Source organism: Python bivittatus, unplaced genomic scaffold, assembly GCF_059951505.1.
Source record: "Python bivittatus isolate LINGU-HERP-01145 unplaced genomic scaffold, Pbiv_v1 ctg000480_np1212, whole genome shotgun sequence".
In the NCBI taxonomy this organism is placed as follows: domain Eukaryota; kingdom Metazoa; phylum Chordata; class Lepidosauria; order Squamata; family Pythonidae; genus Python; species Python bivittatus.
Window position 1 is genome coordinate 60,932,819 of NW_028277075.1, and position 23,819 is coordinate 60,956,637.

The 23,819-nt window shown below is 38.6% G+C and overlaps 1 protein-coding gene across 1 annotated transcript in view; it reads right to left on the minus strand.

Moving 5' to 3' along the window:
* Window positions 1-3,161: 3,161 nt before the first annotated feature.
* CD81 (CD81 molecule) overlaps window positions 3,162-23,819 on the minus strand; it is a 78,292-nt gene continuing 57,634 nt past the window's right edge. The window contains exons 4-8 of the mRNA XM_088146051.1: window positions 21,560-21,634; window positions 15,908-16,018; window positions 12,430-12,501; window positions 9,662-9,751; window positions 3,162-7,801 (exon numbers count right to left, since the gene is read on the minus strand). Of these exons, the coding sequence (XP_088002177.1) occupies window positions 7,739-7,801; window positions 9,662-9,751; window positions 12,430-12,501; window positions 15,908-16,018; window positions 21,560-21,634 (411 nt within the window). The 3' untranslated portion in view covers window positions 3,162-7,738. The remainder of the gene's footprint in view (window positions 7,802-9,661; window positions 9,752-12,429; window positions 12,502-15,907; window positions 16,019-21,559; window positions 21,635-23,819) is intronic.

Below are 23,819 nucleotides of genomic sequence, written 5' to 3' on the forward strand. Positions count from 1 at the left end.
GAATACCTACTATTGGCTTAGGTTTGCAATGCATGTATGCCTTTTCCCAGATGGGGACAGCCTAGCTACAGTTTAGATCAGTGCACTCTGTATGGTGCTACCTCAACACATGGTTTAGAAGCTGCAGCTGGCAGCTGGCAGTGGCCAGGTTGCTGAGAAACCTGGCAATACACATATTGCATATTTTTTGAAGCAACCACCTTGATTGCCAGCCAAAATGGCAATATATGTTTATATATGTTTTTATATATAATTATTTTTTTAATTATTTATAGATTGTATCCATGTCTGGAGAGACCTGTTTTTTTCCTTCTTTTTTATTATTGTGAGCCGCCCAGAGTCACCCGTCGGGAGAGATGGGTGGTATACAAGTCTGAAAATAAATAAATAAATAAATAAATAAATAAATAAATAAATAAAATCAAGCTGACATTCAAGGTCTGAAGCAACTTGGAATGACACCTGTCAGGTCACTTTTGCCATTATGGGCCTAGTTCATCACTAGGATCATTATGAAAGGCCATGATATGCTTCCTGAGAATAGTTGAATGCCAGGCAGAAGCTCCTTCTCTGTGGAGGTGTGCATGTTCTATAATACTCTCCCCTGTGAAATTTGTAAGAATTTGAAGTCACCTTCTGACAATTTAGTTCTTTGTGCTGCCTGCTATGAATGAATAATCTATGTTTTTCCTTCTTCCTCCTTTAATGTATTGCTTGCTTGCTCGATTAAATGTATATGTATATTGCTTGCTTGCTTAAATGTATATGTCACCCGACTCCCAGTGTCTCTGGCTGGTTGCATTAGAGTTTTTCTTACAAAGAGCTTTGAGATGCCTTGGCATAGGAAATTATATAGAAAGATGACGATGATGATAGCAAACCATCTGGCCTGACCAAAGGGAATCCTCTCTTATAGTTACAGCTGCAAAAAGCTGAGTCACAGCCATCTGGAAAATTTCCCATGGCTAAGAACATGGAATTTCCTTACTGGGAGAAAGAACAGGATGCACAAATCCCCAAATGAAGAGAAAAGGGGAAGATACTGCTCACCTGATCAGCATGAAGCCCAGAGTAATATATTAAAGATTCCGTCCTTCCACATTCCGTCAGATCAGTTCCATACACCTCACCAACCCCATCCTCTCCTTTTTTATAGAACTCCTACAAACCTATAGGATTTACATACTAGGCTTTTCATTTTGATGTTGTTTGTTCATTTACAGCAAAATAGCTTCAGATGTAGGCAGAAATAGGATTATTTCATGCTTATGTATTCCAGCAATGCTTGTTTTTTTCCCCTCCCTATTTTCCTTCCCCCACCTTTCAAGTGTTGATTTTTCATGTACTTTCATAAAATCCTTTCTCCATAAATGTAGCCCAAACCTTTCAGGAATGAACTGATGATCTTTGTCCCTTGCTATGGAGATGTCAAAACCAATACAGCAGTGACAATGCTAGACTCAGTCTTTCCACTTCACTTGCCTTTTCCTCTACTCCGAGTCAACAAAGACTTGCTCTTCAGAAAATATTTTTACAGCACTGTGTTTTTCTTTGAAGAACATATTATACCAAAACTTTATGCTTTTCAGAGAACTAGATGTGAAATACCGTTCAAAAAATTCAGGAAGGGAAGGTAGGGATGAGCGCACTTCAGAACTGCAGATTAAAATTCTTCATCTTTTGAGAGAGCTCTGGAAATGTATAATTTTCAAAAACTACACCCCCCTAAATTTAATACACATCGGTTTAGCAAATGTTGGATACAACAGATTTTTTTTTTTGTTCAGACTTCACCCTCACAAAGGTTTGTGCATTAAATCATAATTTGTAATTATTTCAGATGACATTTTTGTTATGTAATTCCACAAATGACATGAATGGATGCAAATGACACACTGATGCATGATATAAATTTGGATTTAACGGACACTCCCAAAAGGATTATTAAAGAAGTTTACTGTACTTCATAAGGAAGTGCTGAACAGAATTAGCAGGCCACTTACCTGAACAGAACGAGGATTTGAGAATCATGACGTGTAGTGGTACCTATATGCCTGAGGGTATATCTGTACTTGGGCAAAAAGGCAGTGTATAAATCCAGTAATTATTTTTTATTTAAAGTTTCTGGTTCTGACATTTCAGGTTATTCAGATTTCTGAAGCTGAGTAGAAAGCTAATTTTAATACCCTTCCTACTTACACATATCACCTTAATTTCTTTCTACAGTATCTATTTTGTTCTTGAGATCCCGCTAGAGATATTTAACACAACTGGGCTTTCTGACACAGGACATGCCGGAGTCGTGTTACACAATACCAGGATGAAGCATACTTGAGTTTCAATGTAATTTCAATTTTCACATATATTTTGGGGAACAGGAAGTGGCCTGTTTTTAAACAGGAAAAGAAAAAAAAGTATGAAAGCAGCAAAATGAAACTCAACTTTATCCAGGGTGTTAGTTAGCACACTTACTCCATATTGGGCCAGGAATAAATTTTACAGCACATCACTACCTTTTTGGCTGTTTTAATTATTTTCATGTAGCATGTATTTTTAAAGTTATGTTGAAAAATTCATTTAACATTCAATAAACAAGTAGGACAACAGCAAACAGATGTGATTTGGGGGCACTAGACCAGCTAAGGGATAAGAAAAGTGTAATGGGAATTTGCAATGCCAGGTCACTGTCCCTAGTATATCCCTACTTTGATTTTTAGAGAGTATTGGGAATAAATGGCAAGACTGCCCTGCAAGAGAATAAACTCAATTTGCAGGATCATGACTCTATGCATTACCCTTAGACTTGAAAGCAGATTTGCTGTTATTTGTACCTAGCAATAACAGAAAGCCCTCTGAATACCTATAGTCTACCACCTAAGTGGAGGAAGAATGGCCACTTTGGAAAAGTAGATGTCGCATTTATCCCTCTAAATTACACGTATTGGTTTTGACCGTAAGTGGAGTTTTCTTCCATCTTCCATATGAAATGAGCAAGATTCAAATGGCTAACAGCTATGGTGTCCTTCCCACATTTTCTTGGCCTATACCCCCTTGTTCTTTGTTCCCAGGGCTGGCTTTGCTATTGCTATGGAGATGTGACAGCTGAAGCATTCAGGTGTTATGACTGACTGGTTGTAAAAAAACAGGTTCCTAGCACAACACACACTAGAGAAAATGTTTATTGAAATTTTTAAAAGTAAAAAAAAGCCAAAGAAGAAAAGTTAACATAGCTTGTGACAGGTTCTCTTATATAAAATAAAATAAAGCATCCAGTTCCATGTTGCCAGCAGCTCAGTTTGGCCTCCCACTGTATTGACCTTCCACAACGTGGTCCCCTCCAGAATACTGGATTTCAACTCTTAGAATTCCCCAAACGCTAGAGAGGAAAGGATTGAGAAAGTCTGCTCTCCTTCTTAAATAAGCAGCCTTAAAAGGGAACACTGTCCTTCCACTGTCTTTTCATAAGAGACTTCTTCTCTATCATAATTTCTCTCTCCCTCCCACCCTCCCCCAAGCATCTTAAAAAATTAAGACTGGGGCATATTCATATCCCAATTCTGCCAACTTACATTGTCTGGGAACCATAACCAGTATGAATTTTCTTAGATCTAACATAAATTCTTGTGAAGATAAAACTTCACAGTTTGTTGAACACAGCTCCGATTGGCACGAAGCCTTCATTCTATCAGCCTTTCATCTCATTTTAGGAATGAGCTTTTTTCATTCCTCTGCTTTCAAACATTACAGCTGTACCGAAAGAGAATTCTTCTATTCCTTCAATCTCAACATAGGCACTTTTATGGCTTGATTTTATGGCAGATGGTACCACAGATGGGATACTTCATTAACCAATTTATCAGCCAGTTTTTGAATCTGGAAGGCATCTGTGTCTCTTTTGCTAATTCCTCAGCTCTTTGCAGACAGGCTAAAGAAAAGTGGAAACAGATCCTGTCATTACTGGTACTGAAAAAGGACTTAGGCACATTTACAGAAACAGCAGCTCACACAACAGGACTGGTCAGACTGTATCACTTCAGACAGCATGCATGTGTGTGCTCTGCTAGACAGAGAGAAAAAAAATCTACGTACAGAAAAAAAACCCCCAATATATCAAGAAGAAGCTCCCCCATCAGCTGGTTTTCAATACATGAATTTCATTTCTGTTCATCATTTGTCAGCTGCAGCTTGAAGTAATAGAGTGGGTAACTTGTTTTCCAATGTGATCTTCAATTTCTCTAGACCAGGAATAATCAGCCTGATGCCCTCCAGATGTTTTGGACTGCAACTCCCATCAGCCCCAGCAGAAAAACAAAGGATCTTGGCAGTAAACATTCAAAACAGCTGGAAGACACTTGTTACCTATCTTTGTTGTTGACTAAGCATTACAATCTCCTTCTTTTGGAAATGCTCTCTACTCTACCCTTACTTTGCTAAAGATGCAATAATTTAATACTCTTGGCCTTAGGACTCAGTTGCTGCTCAATTTTCTCTTTTTAGAATGGGAATCTGATTCTACCAATCAGACTTCAAACTTATCAGAACTTTTACTTGTCAAACTTTAGTTCTTTCTGCTAATCTCCCAGGAGGAAAAGCAACATACTTGCCAATGTGTGTTTTTTTAATGAAAGGTATAAATAAAAAATCCAGCAGCTTCCACATCCCCTGACTTAGAGTAGAAGAGCAACTCAGCGTGCACATTCAATCTTTTGCTCAAAAAGCATTTTGCTCCTCATAAGAACTTCTAGATGGTCAGATATCTTTTAAGCACCCCCTTCTCTTTTCCATTTAAAATATCTATTTGTATCTGTTTTTCATTCAAATAGGCAGGTTTTGCCCACAATCTGGGGAAAAGCTTTCCTCAGCTTCCCCTTGCCCTATTAAAACTTGTATCGAGCCAGGATATCCAATAATCATCTATAGCACCACACCTTCTATTTAAAAAAGTGGCCTCTGCTTAAAGCTAACCTTTTTTCCTAATAATGCACTTGATCCATTTCAGCTGCTAGAGGACAGAGTAAGTAACTTTCAAGAGAACTCTGGCTGCTTATATGTTACCGACTGAATGCTGAACAATATTCAAATACAGTATAGGAAAAACAAGACAGAGACTATTTAGTGGTACATTTATACACATTTCTCAAGGACACTCAATAGAAGGCCGTGAGTTACACATATCCATTTGGTACTCTGGTAACTCCAATGCACATGCACACACACAATATATGTATGTAGATAAAACGTACATGCACAACTGATACCTAAGATTTGTACATATACTGTAGTCTATTGTACTGGATCATGTAACCCCAAAGCCTTTGAAAGGTGGGTCGACTGGCAGAATCGCTTTTGTTTTTAGTGCATGCAAAACTTGACATTCAGGGCAGGGTAGCTTTAAGGCTATTTCTAAGGCTAAAAGATGTTTTCCTTATTTCCTGCAAACATAATCAGCAAGACTCTTGAGACATAGTTTCCTAAGGATGCCAGAAACAAAATGTTTCTGATTTGGGACAGATATTTAAAGACTCCCTATGGAGGAATTAAGTCTGGTTGCTGCCTACACCAGAAAGTGAGGAGAAGGGGCAGTGTGGAGAGAGGGAAACAGAGAAATAAAAGTCTAATCAACACTTTAATTTTCTGATGTGTCTTGTGTACCCTGAGATTCTAGTTTACACAGATTTGCTTCACTTGCCTGAAAGGAAGATCAGTTTTTACCCCAAATAATTTACCTTAAAGAAAGACAAGAATATGGTAAAGAAGGCAGTTGAGTTTTTCTCTCTGCTCTTTCAAGGGGAAGAGACTGATATTTTTAACTTTAGGACTGCCTACCTTTTGGGTAAATGTGGCTAGATCCAGCTCATGTCCAGGTCACCTGTTCCAACTACTGTTGAATCCACTGTAGCTGATATGACCACAGCAGAAGAAACCAAGATTAAAATGACTTCTGCAAGAACAACACGAAAACAGCAGAGAAGCTAAACTTGAGGAACTAAGAGGTGGTAACAGGATAGGATTATCTGTACTAGTGAATTCTTTATTTCAAAAACAAAACAAAGCACTATGCAGATGGTCATTCTATGGCACAGATGACATAGCAATGTACATTCCCTGACTTGGGACCTTCCAGATATATTGGACAACAATACCAACTGTCCCAGATGATGGTTTCAAACATCTGGAGACTAACAGAAGATACAGTTAGTGGAGCTGGGGTAAAGAACAAGACAATTTTCAATTTTGCACAAAGGATAGATAAGTGGGGAAGAATGGTCAGAAATCATAAGCCAATCAAAGAGAAAATAATTTCTTGAGCTATCAGCTGGACAGATATGAAAGAGATATTTGTCTGGAACTGTGATGGATGAGTTCTGGAAAATTGCTCAGCTTATAGTTTTTCTGTTCTATTTCTGGTGTGTAGAAATGAGAATACACAGGCATCTGTAGGGATAAATGATGAAATGCATGTCATGATGCAAAAACCTTGTGATTTGGGTACTTGTGGTCTGATGCCAGATCACAAGTATGAAAGGCTGAGGTTGGCATTGTGACTATGCAATAAAAAAATAATTTGTCATCATGGTCTGTACAGGATGCCTATTGGAGAACAGGTTCAAAGTTTTATTTGTGGGGTCATATCCCTAGGTATCTTGAGGAATATTATCCAGCTTTATTAAAGGCTTTTCAGTGACACAGAATAGGTGCCTCCTTAAAAACCAACAAGTTACATTTAGTGAACAGGTTTCCAGAAATTATTTAATTGGTTTCTCTCAACAAACCATATTTGATGAATAGGTCTCCAGAAATTGTTTAACTGGTTTCTCCCAACAGTTATTTTTGGCATCAGAATATTTCACATTTACCGAGCAAACAATGTTAGGCAATATTTGCAGCAAAAGTAATAATGTAAGCAATGTGTTAAGATATTAAAAGAGTGTATATTCCATTATTAGATCTACATTTAAAAAAAGAGAGTTACATCAAAATTAAGAAACCAGGTTGGGGGTTAAGTCTTCCTTTCTATAAATTAGTATCTTGTGAAGACTTGGCTGTGACTTGTATCCATGCTTTGTCTCCAGGAAACATAATGGAAATCATGGTAATAGATTTATGCAAATTCATGAAACAAGTCTTTTTAATGAAAGGGATGTTATTATTATAAAAATATTGACAAATGTGCATGTTTAGTAACAGAACAGCAAAAGAGTTTAATTCTGCTCAGGGACTCTTGTACACTTATGCTCACACATTTAGTCCAAGAATCCAAGATTTCTTATAATCAAGACAAAAAAAGTTGGAACAGGAAGATTTTACTTTATCTCCTCCAGAGGGAAAAAAAAATAACCACTCTTGGGAAGCAAAACACTTTCCATGTTCCTCATAAGGATACACTCCTTGAAGAATAAACTCCTAAATTCCATCTGGGTCCAATGGGAACAATGGCTGAGAAGAGGGAGAGAAAGGCTATCTCTGATAGAGGCCTGGAACCACTGGCATGATAGCTTTTTTTACCCCATAAACTGATGTGTAACTAACTCTGCCACAAATATACAGAAAACTCCCCCTTCCCCCACCCCTTAAAATGAACAAGAAGACTTCCAAGTAAGAATGATATGCTCTGTATGATAATATCTGAAATAGGTATATACATAGTTTTCTTTGTTTTTGTTACAAGCATCTCCTGATCAGGCAGCGGCACTTGGGGTTGCTTCGGCACCACTGCTTTGCCCTGTTCTTCTGCTCCTCAATAGACAGAGCTATTCCTGATGCCACAGCACAGCACCATGCTCAGGATCATTTCGAAGATCTGCAGGCCAAGAAGACAGACAAGGACAATGAGCGTCCAGCCACACTGACTGCAGGCTAACACATCCCTTATTCTTATTTTCAAGCAGCTACAGCCTAATGTATAAGTAAGTTCTGGTTAGCAAGTCTGAAATGGGCTTTAATGCACATGGAATCTACGCTGTCACTAACATAAATATTTAAAATCATATAGCAAAAATCTAATCTGTATCTAACTGTTTTAAATACAAAACAGTGAAGACCAAACATGAATTTTGGATGGGATTGCTGAAAACTTTATTGGATTTCTAAATTTTCTTTCGCCGCAAATACATTTCAACCACATCATCAGCAAAATTAATAGTACTGGAAATTAAATGCTGCCAAGCCTAACTTCAGTTGGATAAAACCAAAACAGATTTACAGGTAATCCTTGGCTTACCTCCATTCATTCAGTGACCATTCAAAGTTACAGCAGCACTGAAAAAATGGATGTACAACCAATCCTCAAAGTTCTGACCACTGCAGCACCCCCGTGGTCATGTGATTGAATCTGGGCACTCGGGTGCCTGGCTCACAATTATGATGTTGCAGGGAGCCACGGTCACATGATCACCATTTGCGACCTTCCCTGCCAGCTTCCCACAAACAAAGTCAATGGGGAAGCCAGCAGGGAATGTCGCAAGTCACTCCAGTAAGTCCCCCTGGCCACTCAAGTGGCTCTGCACCTTCCAGTGCTCATGTGGCACCACACCCTCCGCCCCATGGCATTCCTGCACTCACACACTACCAAAGCATCCCCTCCCCTGGCCTCCCCCAACTTGTGCATGGGTTGTGCTGGGCCTTCCCCAACCCCCTGCGCTCCTTACCTGGGGCTCCCGCTGCTGCCCACATATCGACCTGTGCGTCTTGGGGTTACGATGGCAACTGGGACTGCTGGGAATGTCACTAAGTGATGCAGTCATGTGATGTCACACTTTATGACCAGACCTCTTATCAGTGGCAATCCCAGTCCCAATTGCTGTCGTAACCCCAAGACTACCTATAAAAGAAGTCACCTCTAGAAGGACATCAGAATGATAGCATTATCCATCATCTTCAGTGAAAAGGCAGAAAGGAATATTTAATGTTCCCAGATTCAAGGATGCTGAGTCCCAATTGCTTGTGTGAGTTGCTTGCCTGGAACAGTCTTCCCCAACTTTTGTCCCTTCCAGATGAATTAATATGGATTCCCAGAATTCTCAGCATTAGCTGTCCTGTCTGGGAAATACTGAGAGTTGAGCTCCACATACGTGAAGAGCATCCAACATGGGGGTAGGCTGAGCCAGAAGGTTCCCTTTTTCAGCCTTGCTGCCTGGAGGTCCAAAAAGAAGGCTTTTGCATGGGATAACCTGCAGCTTTCTTTCCTTGAGAAGCAGCAAATGAGGGAAAGTCAGAGGAAGTAGGCAGGGCCTCCTTTGTGTTTGGGATAATGCACAATAGCTTTCCCAGGGTCAAAAGGTGTCTTGATAGGTGTGGGGAACTATCTGCACAGCCATCACAAAAGAACTGAGGAGTGGCATATCTGCTTTTCCTCCTTAGCAAGACTGAATATTATTCATTGAGATGGAAAGAAGATTTCTTTTGAGCGTCCTTGGTTTCCAAGCCAATGCTTGGCAACAAACTCATAGGTTTCTCTATCTCCTTTCATCTTGGCAGTCTCCCTTCCCCCATCCAAGACCTGAAATTTGATGAACAGGACAATACATGCTTGGAAGGACAAGCTTTTCCATTTTTTATCTCCCAATGTCCAGCTACACTCAATTCCTGCATGGATGGCAATGGATTCTGCTCTTTGGGAACATTCCTCCTTCCATTGTGCACAACCACATCCAGCACTTACCATGATTACGGCCACCACTATGGCAGCAATGCCAATCAAATACAGCTTTCCAGAGAATAGTTCGTCAATTTTATAGTGACAATTTTTTTCCTGAGGTAAAAGAGTACAGATTTACCTATTAGATTAGATTCTACGTTTACTGTGGGTGACTCACAATATAAAACATGCAACAATAATACAAAATACAATATAAGTAAACAAAATTAACATCTGTCTGAAAAATACACCATATAGACAGAAATACATCTAGCAAGGGGACTATATCCATCCTACCCCAAGGTCTGGGAGAACAGCCAGGTTTTCAAAGCCTTCTGAAATACTTTAAGACAGTGTTGTCCAAACTTGGCCACTTTAAGATGAGTGGACTTCAACTCCCAGAATTCCCCAGCCAGCATGGCTGGCTGGAGAATTCTGGGAGTTGAAGTCCACTCATCTTAAAGTGGCCAAGCTTGGACAACACTGCTTTAAGAGCTACATGAATCTCTGGAGAATTTCATTCCAGAGGGTAGGCCCTGCAACAGAGAAGGCACACAACCTGGTTCTTGGCAGATGGCACTGTTTAATCAAAGGGAACTGGAGTGTGCCAACTCTGCCAGCTTTTGCCAGATGGGCAAAAACCATGGGAGATATGTGGTCCCTTAGATAACCTGGCCTGATGTCATGTAGAGCTTTACAGGTGGTAAGCAGCACCTTGAATTGCACCTGGAAGCACCCCAGTACAGCGCACAAAGCAGTGATATCACATGGGCATAATGATGGGTATGCCCATCACTGCTACTGCATTTTGGATCAGTTGAAGTGTTCAGGTAGTCTTCAAGGGCAGTAAAGTGACTAGCGCATGAGTGATTGTCTGAAGGGCCTCTTGATTCAGGAAGGGTCACAAGTGGCGCTCAAGCTGTGCAAAGGTCTTCTTGGCCACAGCTGCCACCTCTTCTCTGAGCAGGAGAAGTGAGTCCAAAACAATTTACAGGTTGTGCACTAATCTTGAATAGGGCAACCCCATCCAAGACTAGATGGGGAACCCCCAGATCTGGGGTGGCCCTAATATCCACAGCTACTCAGTCTTAGCAGGATTAAGCTGGAGCTGGTTTCTCTCTATCTAGCCTCCAGGTGCTGGGACAAGACCTTAACAGCATCACCTGGCTAGCTGGGGGCCAAGGTATATAAATGGGTATCATCAGCATATTGATGACACTGAACCCTGAATTGGCAGATGACTTCATTCAATGCTTATATGTATTTCTTGGCCACCATACTAGTTCTGGATTAACTCACACTGAAGAGATGGAGACTGAACTCTCTGTTTTTCCCACCTACCCCAGGATCAGAAGGACAGGGTAGCACTTCAAACTGAGGGCTAACAGCAAGCCAGATTACAGAAAAATTGGCAGAGAAAGAGAGAGAAACCCTAAAATGTTTTTGAAAACTTGTATTATGGAAGCATTTGTTTCATCCTTTTCCTATCCTGCCTTCTTTGAATTCAGATATAAGTGTATCCTTCTTCTTACGCCATGGGGCAAACTAATTGAAAGGAATACAAAGAGACATTACTAGGTTGGACCCTTTTCTTTCTTTTCTTTTTTTAAAGAAGACAGGGACCTTAATGTCAACAAAACATTTCAAGTCAATTACTTCCTTTGGGGCAGGAGGACATCTTGGAAGAAAATAAATTCTAGACAGACCATTAACACAAATGGGGTTTCTTTCAAACATGCTTTAAAATAAGCCTCTTCTTAATCTAACTGGTGCATACCTAAACTTAATCTGGAGTGTGCCAACATGAACATGGATTGTTTTTTTCCATCTTGGTATTTAAAAGTTTATGATCTTATTGTTCTCCTCCTGCCCTCAGACCCACTTTTGCAGCTTGATAAATCACATCACCTAAAATAGCATGGAACACTCAAAACAATTCCATATGAAATGAGTATGTTTGGTTTCATACTTGAACCAAAACTCATGAAATGTGAAATGAAATGTGGTACACTTCAAGAGTTTTGGTTCAAGTATGAAACCAAGCACATTCATTTCATTTCAATGTGTACCAGACACATTGTTCTGAGTCAGAACCTCTTGAAATTAAAGTTTGAACCGTTCTGCACATCCCTACTTTATACAACCGCAACTTTAATCCAGAACCTCGCAGAACTCTGCCACTTTAGACTCACTTAACGTTTTAACCTTGGGACGGAAGATAGGCAACCAAGTCATCCCACAGCAGCAACTAACGCTACATAGTAAACAAGACTGGGAAAACACACCGAAGATGGCTTCTGGAATTCTTTCCAGTTCCTCTACCAGCAATGGCCACAGGAGGTGTCTCTATTTTCCTCTGTATAATGAAGTAACATGCTGCATGTCTATATACTGTACGTGGGTTTCTGTGTCTGAATGCAGATGCAGAAGTTCTGGGTCACATAACTTGGAGGTGGGGGAGGACTTAGAAAGGAGGAGCCATCAAATTCCTAGCAGCTCCCCAAATGCTTGTGCCATGGGATGTGCTGGGGGATTGGATCAGGCCATTTTCAAACTCAGTCTTACTTTTGTCAGCTTCTCCCATCATATCAAATTTGGTCGCATTCAGTTCAGTTGTCAGAGAGCTATCCTGCGGACAGGCAGCCAAACAGACAAGAGCCCTAAGCCCCTTTACCTAATTTCTTTCCAGCCATCTGTTGAGTTGGAAAGAATAAAAAGGTGCACTGGCCCACTTGCCCCCATCAACTTGCTGTGCTGAAGAAAATGAATATATTTTTAGATGGTGTCCTTACTTTTGTAAACAATTCTGTGGCACTGCAGGTAGAAGTCATCAACTCTGAAAGACCTCCACCACAACAATTTAGCTAGAGAGAGAGAGAGAGAGAGAGAGAGAGAGAGAGAGAGAGAGAGAGAGAGAGAAAATTAATTACAGATTTTTGTACCAGTTTTAAATTACATTTTTTTCAAAGATCCCAGTTTGTATCTTGCGGTGCACAATGTCTGATGCCTGAACTTTCTTCCTGTTACTCACCATCTATAGTGAATATATTCAACTACAGGCAGGGATAAAAGGGAGATAGAGTATCAGAACCATTATAAAAGAGAGTTTTCAACCAGGAAGGAAACCGAATCACTGGACTGAAAGTCTCAAAAGGTTCAAAAGCAGGCAATCCTTTTCTGGAAAATTATTTTTCAGTGAAGTTCTGTAGAAGCTAAGATCTCAGTGAAGAGTTATACTCCATAAAGAAAGAATAGCAGAATTATTTCCATCTTCCTTTTTTATAAACAGATCACTGTTCCATTAGAGGCAGTCTAGTAAAAAAGCATGATTTGTGATTAGCCCGGTTCTGGATGGGCACATGTAAAATAACACATGCCCTAAATAAAAGGAACTGAGCCTGCTTGAACACGCTGTGCTAGATGTGGTTTATTCCTTACACTGTCAGGACTGGCTGACTTTTTATTAGTCCAGACCACTCATATTTTAAATGAACTTTTTTCCTTTTAGTCAAAATCTATGTTTTATATATATCCCGTCATTTATTTTAACCTTTTTAGTTTTATTCTTAGGTCTACTGTCATGTGAAGGTTTTTAATATTTACATTCTGTTTAGTTGAAATTACTGTTTTACTCCCTGTCATTTTTAAAACATTTTTTTTGTCTCATTTTTAGGCCTACTGTTATCACTGCTTTGGGCTGATTAATGATTGCAATAAAGATTTGGAATTCATGATACAGATTTCATTTCAATCACTCTTGTTGCATATGATCCATTTCTTTTTTGCAGAACTCTTCTGAAGGGAAGAAAAACAGCTAGGGTCAAGTATGTCAAAGAAATCTGTCACTAGTTTCTTTTACGTCAAAATCCTGTGCTCCATGGAAGCCTACCAGCCCAAGGAAGCAATGACCAAAGTCTGCTGCCATCCATTTTTCTCATCTGGAAAGGTTAATAACATGAGAATACATATGGAAGTTTTGTGTACACTTCATTGCAGCTAAAAATGTAATATAGTTTGAAAATGCAGCTTGTTCTTATATGAAACATGTATTAGAGAAATATGCATAAATATAGGGGTTAGCAATGCTGAGTTGATCATGCAAATTGTATAGAATAATTTATAAATTACTGAAAAGTGTACAAAACCCAGTAGTAACTACACATATTCAGTTGTTTTAAAAATGAACTTTCCACGGCAATGACCTAGAAAAGATTGCCCCAGAACCACACATCCCTACTGAGAATTGTTTTGATATTCTCCTTTGGATTCATTGTACCATTTATAAATTACACTGTCCTTCTTGCATTTTGGGTTCCTTGTGGACATGTGACTCCAAGTAAACATTCACTGTAAATTATGGTAGCTGTAATTTAGCTTGCACTTTAGTTTGTAGCTGAATGTCATTTTGTGAATCTATTGCTTTTAAATAGAGATTTTAATAAGTGCTAAAGTATTTTTCTATTTCTTAAAGACAGGAAGGTATATTATATCACAGATGTGTGTCACTTGAGGTTCTGTAATAAATGTGAGATATAAATTAGTCAAATAAATGCTACTTTTAAATACTATTGTCTTACGAAATCTTATAGTCCTATAAAATATACTGAATGGGCTTTGCAAATGGTAATAGCTGTAAGAATCCTTTATGCTTCTCATGGAAATTATAAACAACTCTTTCTGTAGAAGAATGGCAAATTAAGTTACAGAAGCATGCTTCAAAGTCGAAATTAACTTCATAACTGAAAAACAAATCTGAAATGGAATTTAACACAATGTGAAAAGCATTTTTGGCTTATAATCTTACAAACAGGTTTGTACCACATGCAAAGTTTAGGTTTTCTTTAAAATTATGATTTGATAAAATGATTAAACTTCATAAATTAAACAATAATTATTCCAATTTCTTTATCTTCGTTTATAATTTTAGTTATACTGGTTGTAGTTGTTAATTATTGCATAATAGCCCAATTTAAATATTGGCTTTTTAGTACTGATATACAATTTCAAATTGATAGAAGGTATTTCAACATGCAGATTTACCTTAATGTCTTTTTGAACTTTTTAAAGCTCATTTTATAATCTTTGTAAATCTTTTTAAATTTTTTAAAAATTCTTTTCCAGTTTTTTCTTTGATTGCACTTGCAAAATTAATGAATAAATTTGAAAAGAATGAAAGAATGAATACCAGAGGGGTTTATTTTGCCTGCCATAGCTCTTCTCACACTTTATGTTTAGACTGTTATCAAGCTACACAAGTCTTGTGATACAGTAGTCTTAAAATAATTTCTTTCATTGTGCATCAGTAATAATTGCATGTTGGTTGAGAATAAAATAATGATTTGGTTGAATAAAAAAGAATGCTATGTGTTACAACCCTAATTTCCTACAATACTAACATATACTTCTCTGATCATCGCCGTTAATAGGAACTGTAGAGGGAGTTCTTTTTTTTTTTAAGAAAATGGAAAGACTGACCCATCAACTTTGGTAAGTTACAATGAACTCATGTTCAGCTGTGAGAAATTCATTCTCTGAGACACTAATGTCACTTTATAACATTTTTTTTAAATAGTAGCAATAAAAGCATATATTTCTGAAGGCTGTGCTATCATTTCATTCTTTTGAAAAAAATTGGATATTCTGCTTTTTTAAAAATGGAAAGACTCACAAATACAGAACAATAATGCTTAGATAAGGCAATCATGTGGGTGCCCCTTAAACTGAGTAAATGATCAATAACAATTCCATGTTAAATACAGTATGTCCTGTAGAAACTCTACCCATTGGTCTCAACTTGACTATAATACTTAGAGATGTCTCCCGGGAAAACTACAAATGCTGTAGCTATAAAGAATGGTGGAAATACCCTTTGTACTGGAAAAAAATAAGACCTTTTTTTTTTTTTTACAGAATATACAGCTGGGCTTCAACAGACATACAGATAGTCCTTGTTTAGCAACTGCCTCGTTTAGGAATTGTTGGCAGTTATGACAGTGATGAAAAAATAACTTTGTAACCAATCCTTGCATTTATAACCTTCGCAGGTCTATAAAGCAAAGGAAAGCTGGAGTAAGCTCATAAGCACAGTCACAGTTTCACTTAACGACCACTTCACTTAATGACCAAGTTGCTAGTCCCAATTGTGGTCGCTAAACAAGGATTACCTGTAATCTATAGTTATTTCAAGCAGATATTTAACTAACTAACCGAGGAAGCAAAAAACTGTGAAGATTAAATTTGATTCCCAACGAAGTATGCTGTACAACTTACTGTTTCCTGGAAGGTTTTCACAACAGCTTGTGCCTTTTTTGCTTTGTTCTCATCCTTGTCTTTCGATTGAAGCAATGCCTGATCATAAAATTGTTTGACATCTTTGGCAATCTGCAAAAGACCAGGGAACAGTATACCCTCAATGCAATAGACACTGGCTTTTACAGGCACTCTTCCCCCCACTAGTCTGTTAAGTGACAATCTTTTTTTTTTTCATAATAAGATTTGATCTTATTAATTCCAATAATCTTAACAATTGGATAACCAGACAACAAAGCTCAGGCACCTGAATTGAATTTGCAGATCTATAATCACCACTCAGCTGAGGGCCAGTTTAGAACATGGAACCGTGTATCCAGGAAATAGTACACTGGATTTACTGTAAAGGTCCACTTTCTATTCTGCCTTGTTATTCTAAAATGGGGGGTGGGGGGGATGGGGTACACCTCATGTCACTGGAGGCAATATTAGAATTTTCTTTACTCTGCTTCCAGCAGAAGTGGGAAAGAAATATTCACTGTTGAATATTGTGGCTGTGGTGTAAAACAAGCCTACTGAGCATTCAAGAATTGTGGGCACTCTAGCAGGAAGTGTTTAATAGTGATGAGAAAGATTCATGACATGAATCTTAGTGTTCCTCTTCAATGGTATTGACAAGCAGGGACTCTATGCCCAATTCTTAAGTAATTTAGGGCAATGTTCAGTTGTACTGAAGAAGTAATCCATACGCCTTAAAATAGGAAACAATACACAATGCATATGTCCTAAGTGCTGCTTCCTTACCACCAAAAGCTGTTTTTACAATACAGTGTTCCTGGTCAAACATGCACAGCTGCTGCTTTGAAGCAGTGAGCAAGAGACGTACTCAAATGAAGCTCAGTTGGACAAAAGTAAGATGCTTAAGGAAGGTGACCTGTTGACTAGCACTGGCAGAGGGTGAATTGGATCATATTTCCTTTAAAAGAAAAGATGTAGCGTTTTTGGAAGAATATTGGATTCCAGTGGTTGCTGTAGTTATATATACCAGCTTCAGAAAGTGTTTAGGAAAGGGAACAACTGGAGATAAGGATATTGTTCCTATTGTGTGTATGCTGAAGACACTTGCCCTGGCCATGAGAATGAGTCTGGGAGAGCCTCTGAAGAGTTTCCAACTGCTACTCCATTCTGCAGCAGAATTTGTATTAAAAAACAGCCATGTGGAACGCAACACATTGGTACCTCTTTCTCTACCTATTACCAGGATCATTTCTAGACAAACTCTGGAGTGTCATTTTTCATCTTTAAACTTCAACAATGCTTTGACTAGAGATCAGTATGGATTGACCCTTTGCATTTGCAAGGAGTGATCTTTTCATAAAAAGAGAAGACTGACCAGCGCTAGTAGTAAGACTTTCTTAGAGATGCCCTGCACTATGAAACATCTTTTCACCTTAAACACAACATGTAGACTTTGCTGGTCCTCTTGGACAGATATTGACAACTTTTCAGGATATGACTCTGGAATACAAATTATTCCAGAGGAACTACTTTAAAAAAATTCTCTTGTTTTATCTTATTTCTGCTATGAATCCAGTTGTAACTAATTTTCAGAACTAAAAGCAAGTTATAAAGGCTATACAATATGTTTCTTTTTGTTTTCTCTTTTTCCAGGGCATCTACTTTCAAAGAACTTACTAAAGGAAGCTTGGTGCCTTCCATAATGTTTAGAAAGAATATATAGTCCAATACATCTAGAAGGCATCAGTAAAGAAAGATCGCACTAAGATGTGTAAGACTGTTTAACATTAAATCAGTACTGTATAAGAAAACAGGAGAAATAAACAAAACATCAAAGAAAAATAAAAAGGCACTATCTGGAAGAAGATACAAACAGAAAAAGTCTTCTCTCCCTTTGCATCTGTGAGACTGGTTTGATCTCCTTAATTTTTATGTATCCAAACTCAAATATGTAAGCAAGAGTTTGTGAGTTTTAAAAAGGGAGAGAGGTACTAATGGTTTATAAACCATCCTGAATATTGCAATCCACAATTCCAAAGTAATCATTTTATACAGTAGTCCAGGGCATTGCAGTAGAGCGAATAAGACAGTGGGCTGAAACTTTTTAAAGAAATTCGTCCCATTCTCTTGCTTCTGCCAAAATGCCAACAATGAACAATTAAATTGGACCATTAGAAGTCTGAGCCAGCTGTCCACTAACATGCTAAGGTAAAGTGGTTTTTCCTGTTCTAAATTCCCCCTTGAGACATGAGAAGCTGAGAAGCAGCATGTCTGATTTCATTTAAAAACAGAGAATGAGGACTTTATTATGGAATAATTTGCCCTGGGGGAGGAGATTTAAGTGCTACATAATGCCCATATGCCACTTCTAAAGTGCCATCTGGAACTGACTACTGGATAAACGCACAATAGAATTTTCACCCATTTGTATACTGAAGGTCTCAGAAGACAGCAATACTAATTAAAGCAAAGTGGCCATTTGATACTGAAAAATGGGTATGGGTCATTTAAATTATTCTTGCACACCAGAATTGTTTCATTCTTTTTTGCATAATCAAAACCGAAACTATACCTCTTGGCAGTAGGATGAATGGAAACTGGAGTAATATCAGGATCATGTTATTGTCTGCTCATTGGTGCAGTCAGTTTGGAGCAAGGAGTGAGGTTGGGGAAAAAAGACAGCGAAGAGAGGAGAAACTCAGCCAGAGGGCAACGAGGAGGACAAAAGAGACTTTTTGTTTGCCTTCAGAAAAGGAAACAACAGTACTACTGACCAACTTAGGTTTTTGCCATAACCCCAAACACACACTCCAAAAAAGGATAAATTAATGATCCTGTCATTCACTGGATGAATATTATTGCTACCAATTTGTGCAAATAAGTATTAATGTGGTTCTTAGGAGAATATGATTGACTATGCCAAGCATGTCAAGTTGTGGAAGGTGCTTAGAAAAGTGGGAATCCCAGAACATCTCAAGTGAAACCTAAATACAGGTAAGGAAGCCACAGAACATGGCAAAACAGACTGAAAAAGGAGTGAGACAAGGCTGTATACTTTAACCTAATTTATTCAGTTTATATGCTGAATACAAGGGAAGCTGGCCTGGAAAAAAATGAGCATGGTTTTAAAACTGGAGGAAGATGCATCAATAGCCTGCACTAAGCTGATGATACTATTCTGATAGCCAGAAATGCAAAGGATCTGCAAGCTGTAGTAACAGAAATCAAAGTGAAAAAATGGGATTCAGATTAAATATAAAGAAGACCAAATTAATGACAACAGATACAACAACCAGCCTTAGAATTGACAATAAAGATATTGAAGCTGCAGACAGCTCTTGCCTTTTAGAATCAACCATCAATAGGAAAAAAACAAGCAGTCAAGAAGTACCCTGCATGGTAGAGTAGCCACGAAGACCTCAGAAAAGATATTCTGATACTATGATGTGTCTATTCCAACAAAGATCAGAATAGTACAGGCAATGGTATTCTTTATGACACTTTATGGAAATGAAAGTTGGATTCTGAAGAAGCTGGATAGAAAGAATATTGATACTTCTGAACTTAGGTGTTGGAGAAGACTCCTGAGAATACCATGGATAGCCAAGAAAACAAACAAGTGGATCATTGGATAAATCAACCCAGAGTTACTTGAGGCACAAATGACCAGGCTCAAATTATCCTACTTCGGACATATTATGTGAAGACCTAGCTCACTAGGGGAAGGCTCTATTGCTGGAAAAGGTGGAAGGAAACAGAAGAAAATGATGATTAGCAGCAAGGTGGTGGCTGGACTCAGTTACAGTGGTGATGGGTACACTGTTGGAAGCCCTGAAGTTAGGGATATATTGTCCTGGAGAACATCTATCTATCTCCACTGAGAGTCAACACTGACTTGATGCCACATAATCAATCAATCAATCAATCAATCAATCAATCAATCAATCGGTGAATATATCTCAAGGCTATAACAGCATAATCCACAATCTCAACTAAAAATAACTGGTATCAAGAAATCTATTACCTTTCATTTCTCACCCTTCATTGCTATATTTGTCTTTGCTGGAGTTAAAAACCCTCCTTTGTCTTGCATACTTCTTTCTATCTGAGGCCAGTAGTTTATTTACTTTATAACTACCCAATCAGCATCTTATTTGGAAGATCTTTCTAGCTCTTTCCCTCTCCAGTCTCATCATTCTTTTAAAGATTACACATAAGAGTAACATACAGATGTTCATTTTTCCTTATCCTTGAATTCACTGTAAATACTCTTGAGGAAAATGCATTACTCCATTCAATGCAAGAATTAAAAGAGCAAAAGAAATCCTTCCCCAAGTTCTAGTCTTGTTATATTGGCATTCACTTTACATAGGTTTTGAGAGACATAATAAAAGAAAATATGACAATGTTGTTGTTACTCAAAAAAGTGCATGGGTTTTCTCCTATCTCACTAGTGCCTTGGTTCAAAGATGTTTTTGATGAACTACAAAAGCATGCAAAACCCATGTGGCTTGGAAACTAGAAGGGCGTGGAAAAATCTGCAAATTCAGTTCTCCAAAGACCAACTCTTAGGTAGGAAAACAGCATAACTTACATTCAAGAGAGAGTGAATAGCAGACCCAAGGGATCCTAAGGTTTGTAGAAATGCAAACACATCCTTAGGAGGTTGGGAGGGATTGAGCACTAACTGACAAGTGACTGCTGAAGAAAGATCAGTAAGGAATCCAGAAGGGAATGATTGGCAGGTTAATATAGGGGACAGCAGCCCTCTACATGGCAACCTTTCATTCTAAGACGCACCTCTTCAATAGCCTTTTTTCTCACCCTATCCTGAAATCAGGATTGCTAAACTCCTGTGGACAAGGACTTGTCTTTTGCCTACCGTGATACTTGTAAAAGCATCATCTATTCACGCACTGTAGCGGCTCCGGCAATGGTTAAATGGTTGCAGTGTATTTAATTTGACTCAGCTTCCAGAATCAGAGCTTACTTTCTACAGAAAATGGAAAAGAAGGGAGGGCAGCAGGCCAAGAGTTTGTCATGGCACCACCAGGTTGGGGCACTGTGGTGCTGTCCAGGCACCAATCACTCTGCACATGTAAAAACTGACACCATTTCATGGCTGCTGAAGTCACATGACTACAGGATTGGTTTCAGAGGCAATAAATCCAGGACTCAGTTCCTACTTAATCAGGAAGCTCACTGGGAACCACTGGTACTACCACCAGCTTTCGGTGAGAAGTTAGGATTTAGAGCTCTTGCTTATCCCACCTTTCCTTGTAATACAGTACATCAAATATTCTTGTACTCCATGAAATGGAAACTGTGGCAATAATCTTTCTCTGCTGCACCAGGTTGGCTAGCACTGAGCAGAGAAGTATTGAGAAGGTTGATATCTCATGAAGTTGTTTATATTACCCACGAGAAGAAGAAAGCAAGTAAAGAAGCAGCAGCAGCACTACCGTATCTTCTTTAAATGTTTAGTCTGGCAGTCAATCAAACCAACCTACTAGGAGACTGGGAAGAGGAAAATAAGGTCACTTTGAACACCTGGAAAACCCGTGCCACAATAAACGTGCTAAACCTCATGATGCACTGTAAACATAAAAGCTGTGCATAAATACATATAATAAATCATCACAATAAAATGTTTACCTGATCCTTATTAACGAATCCCCAGATGCCAGCAGCCACTTCACAAGCAAACAAGATGACAAGGCATGTAAAAAACTGAAAAGAAAAGATATATATTAGATTAAGGAAGGTCTAGAGGCATGTCCATTAACAGAAAAGATCTTTGGTGCAAGCATGCACGTATGAGCAGTGATATAAAGAAGACTCAACTAGTGGTTTCATAAATAGAGCCCCAAACAACAAAATAATGTTTTTATTTGTGTTTTTAAAGCAGTTATTGGTTTTAGCCCTCAGTTAATAAGGGATATATTCTACTTAGCCTTCCATTCAAGACTGCTACCAGTTTGTTTCTTATTCACACTGGATACAGGAGGATTGGAATGAAAAAGAGCAGGGAACGTATCTCCCAGCTGTATCACAGCATCAAAGGCCAGTTATTCATCCTTTCATGCTGGTGTGGCTGAAGGGGTTTACTCAAAGGAAATCTGTAAAGATGCATATCTCACCTATTCATTCTCTTCCTCTGAAGATGCTAAAAGTAACCTAACAGTGTGTTCTGAAAAATAAAACATTAATCTCCAAACATTTAAGGTTCAGTCATAAATATTTTATACTCATTTAAATGCCAATGGAAGTTTTGCAGAGAATGGTACAGTTCCATCCTGAGGACCTAGAGTAAAAAAAGCTTTCTCTGCTGTAGTCTCCAAATTTATCCTTCCTCCCTCCCTCCCTCCCTTTTCTCTCTCTCTCTCTCTCGCTTTCTCTTTCTCCTTTTCTTTAACATATATTCTGAACTTCCATCCCAGAAAGGATCTATGGGCACTGTATGCAGAAAAAGAAATCAATACAATAAAACAGAGGTAAGTAGCTTGGTGCCCTCCAGGTGCTTTGGGTGGTAATTCCCATAATGCCTTGTTACTGGTTGTGATGGCTGGGACTAATGTTGATGTCTAAAGCATCTGGATCAACCAGTTTAGAGAAACAGAGTTACATATATAAGAATAGTCTATTTAACTGTATGTTCTATTATGTTTTTAACTTGGTGCTAAAAAGAATTCAATATTGGCCCCAGGTGAATGTTCCATGAAGTAGCATCCCAAAGCCAGGACACCACTTTAGGGAAGGCTGTTGGTGTCGCAGTTAAGAAAGGAATTTTTCCTATATGTTCCTGGGTGCTATGGAAATAACAAATAAATACAGAATCAACCAAGAGAAGGCCATCTTTGGATGAGCTTATGCATGGAGATGCTGACATGGGAGAAGAAATTCTTCCAGCTCATCAAGTCTTTCAAGGGCAGAATCAACCTTCTGAACTGTACTCAGTATCAGAAAGAAAGTCAGGGTAACTCTTTCAGGACTGATATACCATTTTATCATTTCCTTTTTGTTATAACCATTTACATATCACTCAACCATGCAACTCCTGGCAACCTGCAGCCATTTACACAACTTTACCACGGGCCTGCCAAACCTCTCAGTCATAGCTATAATCTTGATGTAACGCTCCTTCCATGCTCTGATCAAAAGTAATATCCACAAGTAAAAATCAAGAAAGTAGCATTAACAGGAGAGGGTAGACTGGGATCCATCCCTTTTATAACAAATGTTTAGGGTAAGAACACATTCCATCGTGGGCAAGCATCTAGCCTTGACAGAATGAAATAAAGCAAGAGGCTCACCAGAAAGCACTGGGTTAAATCCAGACTAGTCTTATACAAGAAGCTTTCATGCCTTCTCCAAACAATTCTCGGTGTCCTCAACAGCTGCTGCTACTCCTTTTTGTATTTATTTTAGTAAATATTTAAAAACACAATCAGGGAAAAAGGCAGGAAAAAAGTAGGGAAGTCAAAACAAAGTCAACAGCTGCTTCACAGGGTAGGTGCTCCCTACACCAGAACAATGTGGGACAGGATGGGCAATCTTAATTGAGAGTCACATTCTCTTAGGTGATCTACTGGGTCTTGCATTGCATACCAATGATGGGCAGCGATAGAGTCAAAATTAGATGAGGTCACATATTTTTCTGGTGCTCCGTTTTCTTTCTCTCCCTTTTTTCTTCTGACACTTTCTATTCAGACCTTCATAGCACATTGCTCTTGCCAGAAATTGGAATGGCCTACTTGCAAAGGACTTCTGAAATTAAGTCAAAGTGCTTACCCAACTCTTGCTTATTGGGTAAGGATGTTTCAATATACAGTGGTACCTCGGGTCACGAACGCTTCTGTTCACGACCAATTCGGGTCACGAACAGCACCGTTCGCAAAATTTTGCTTCCGTTCGC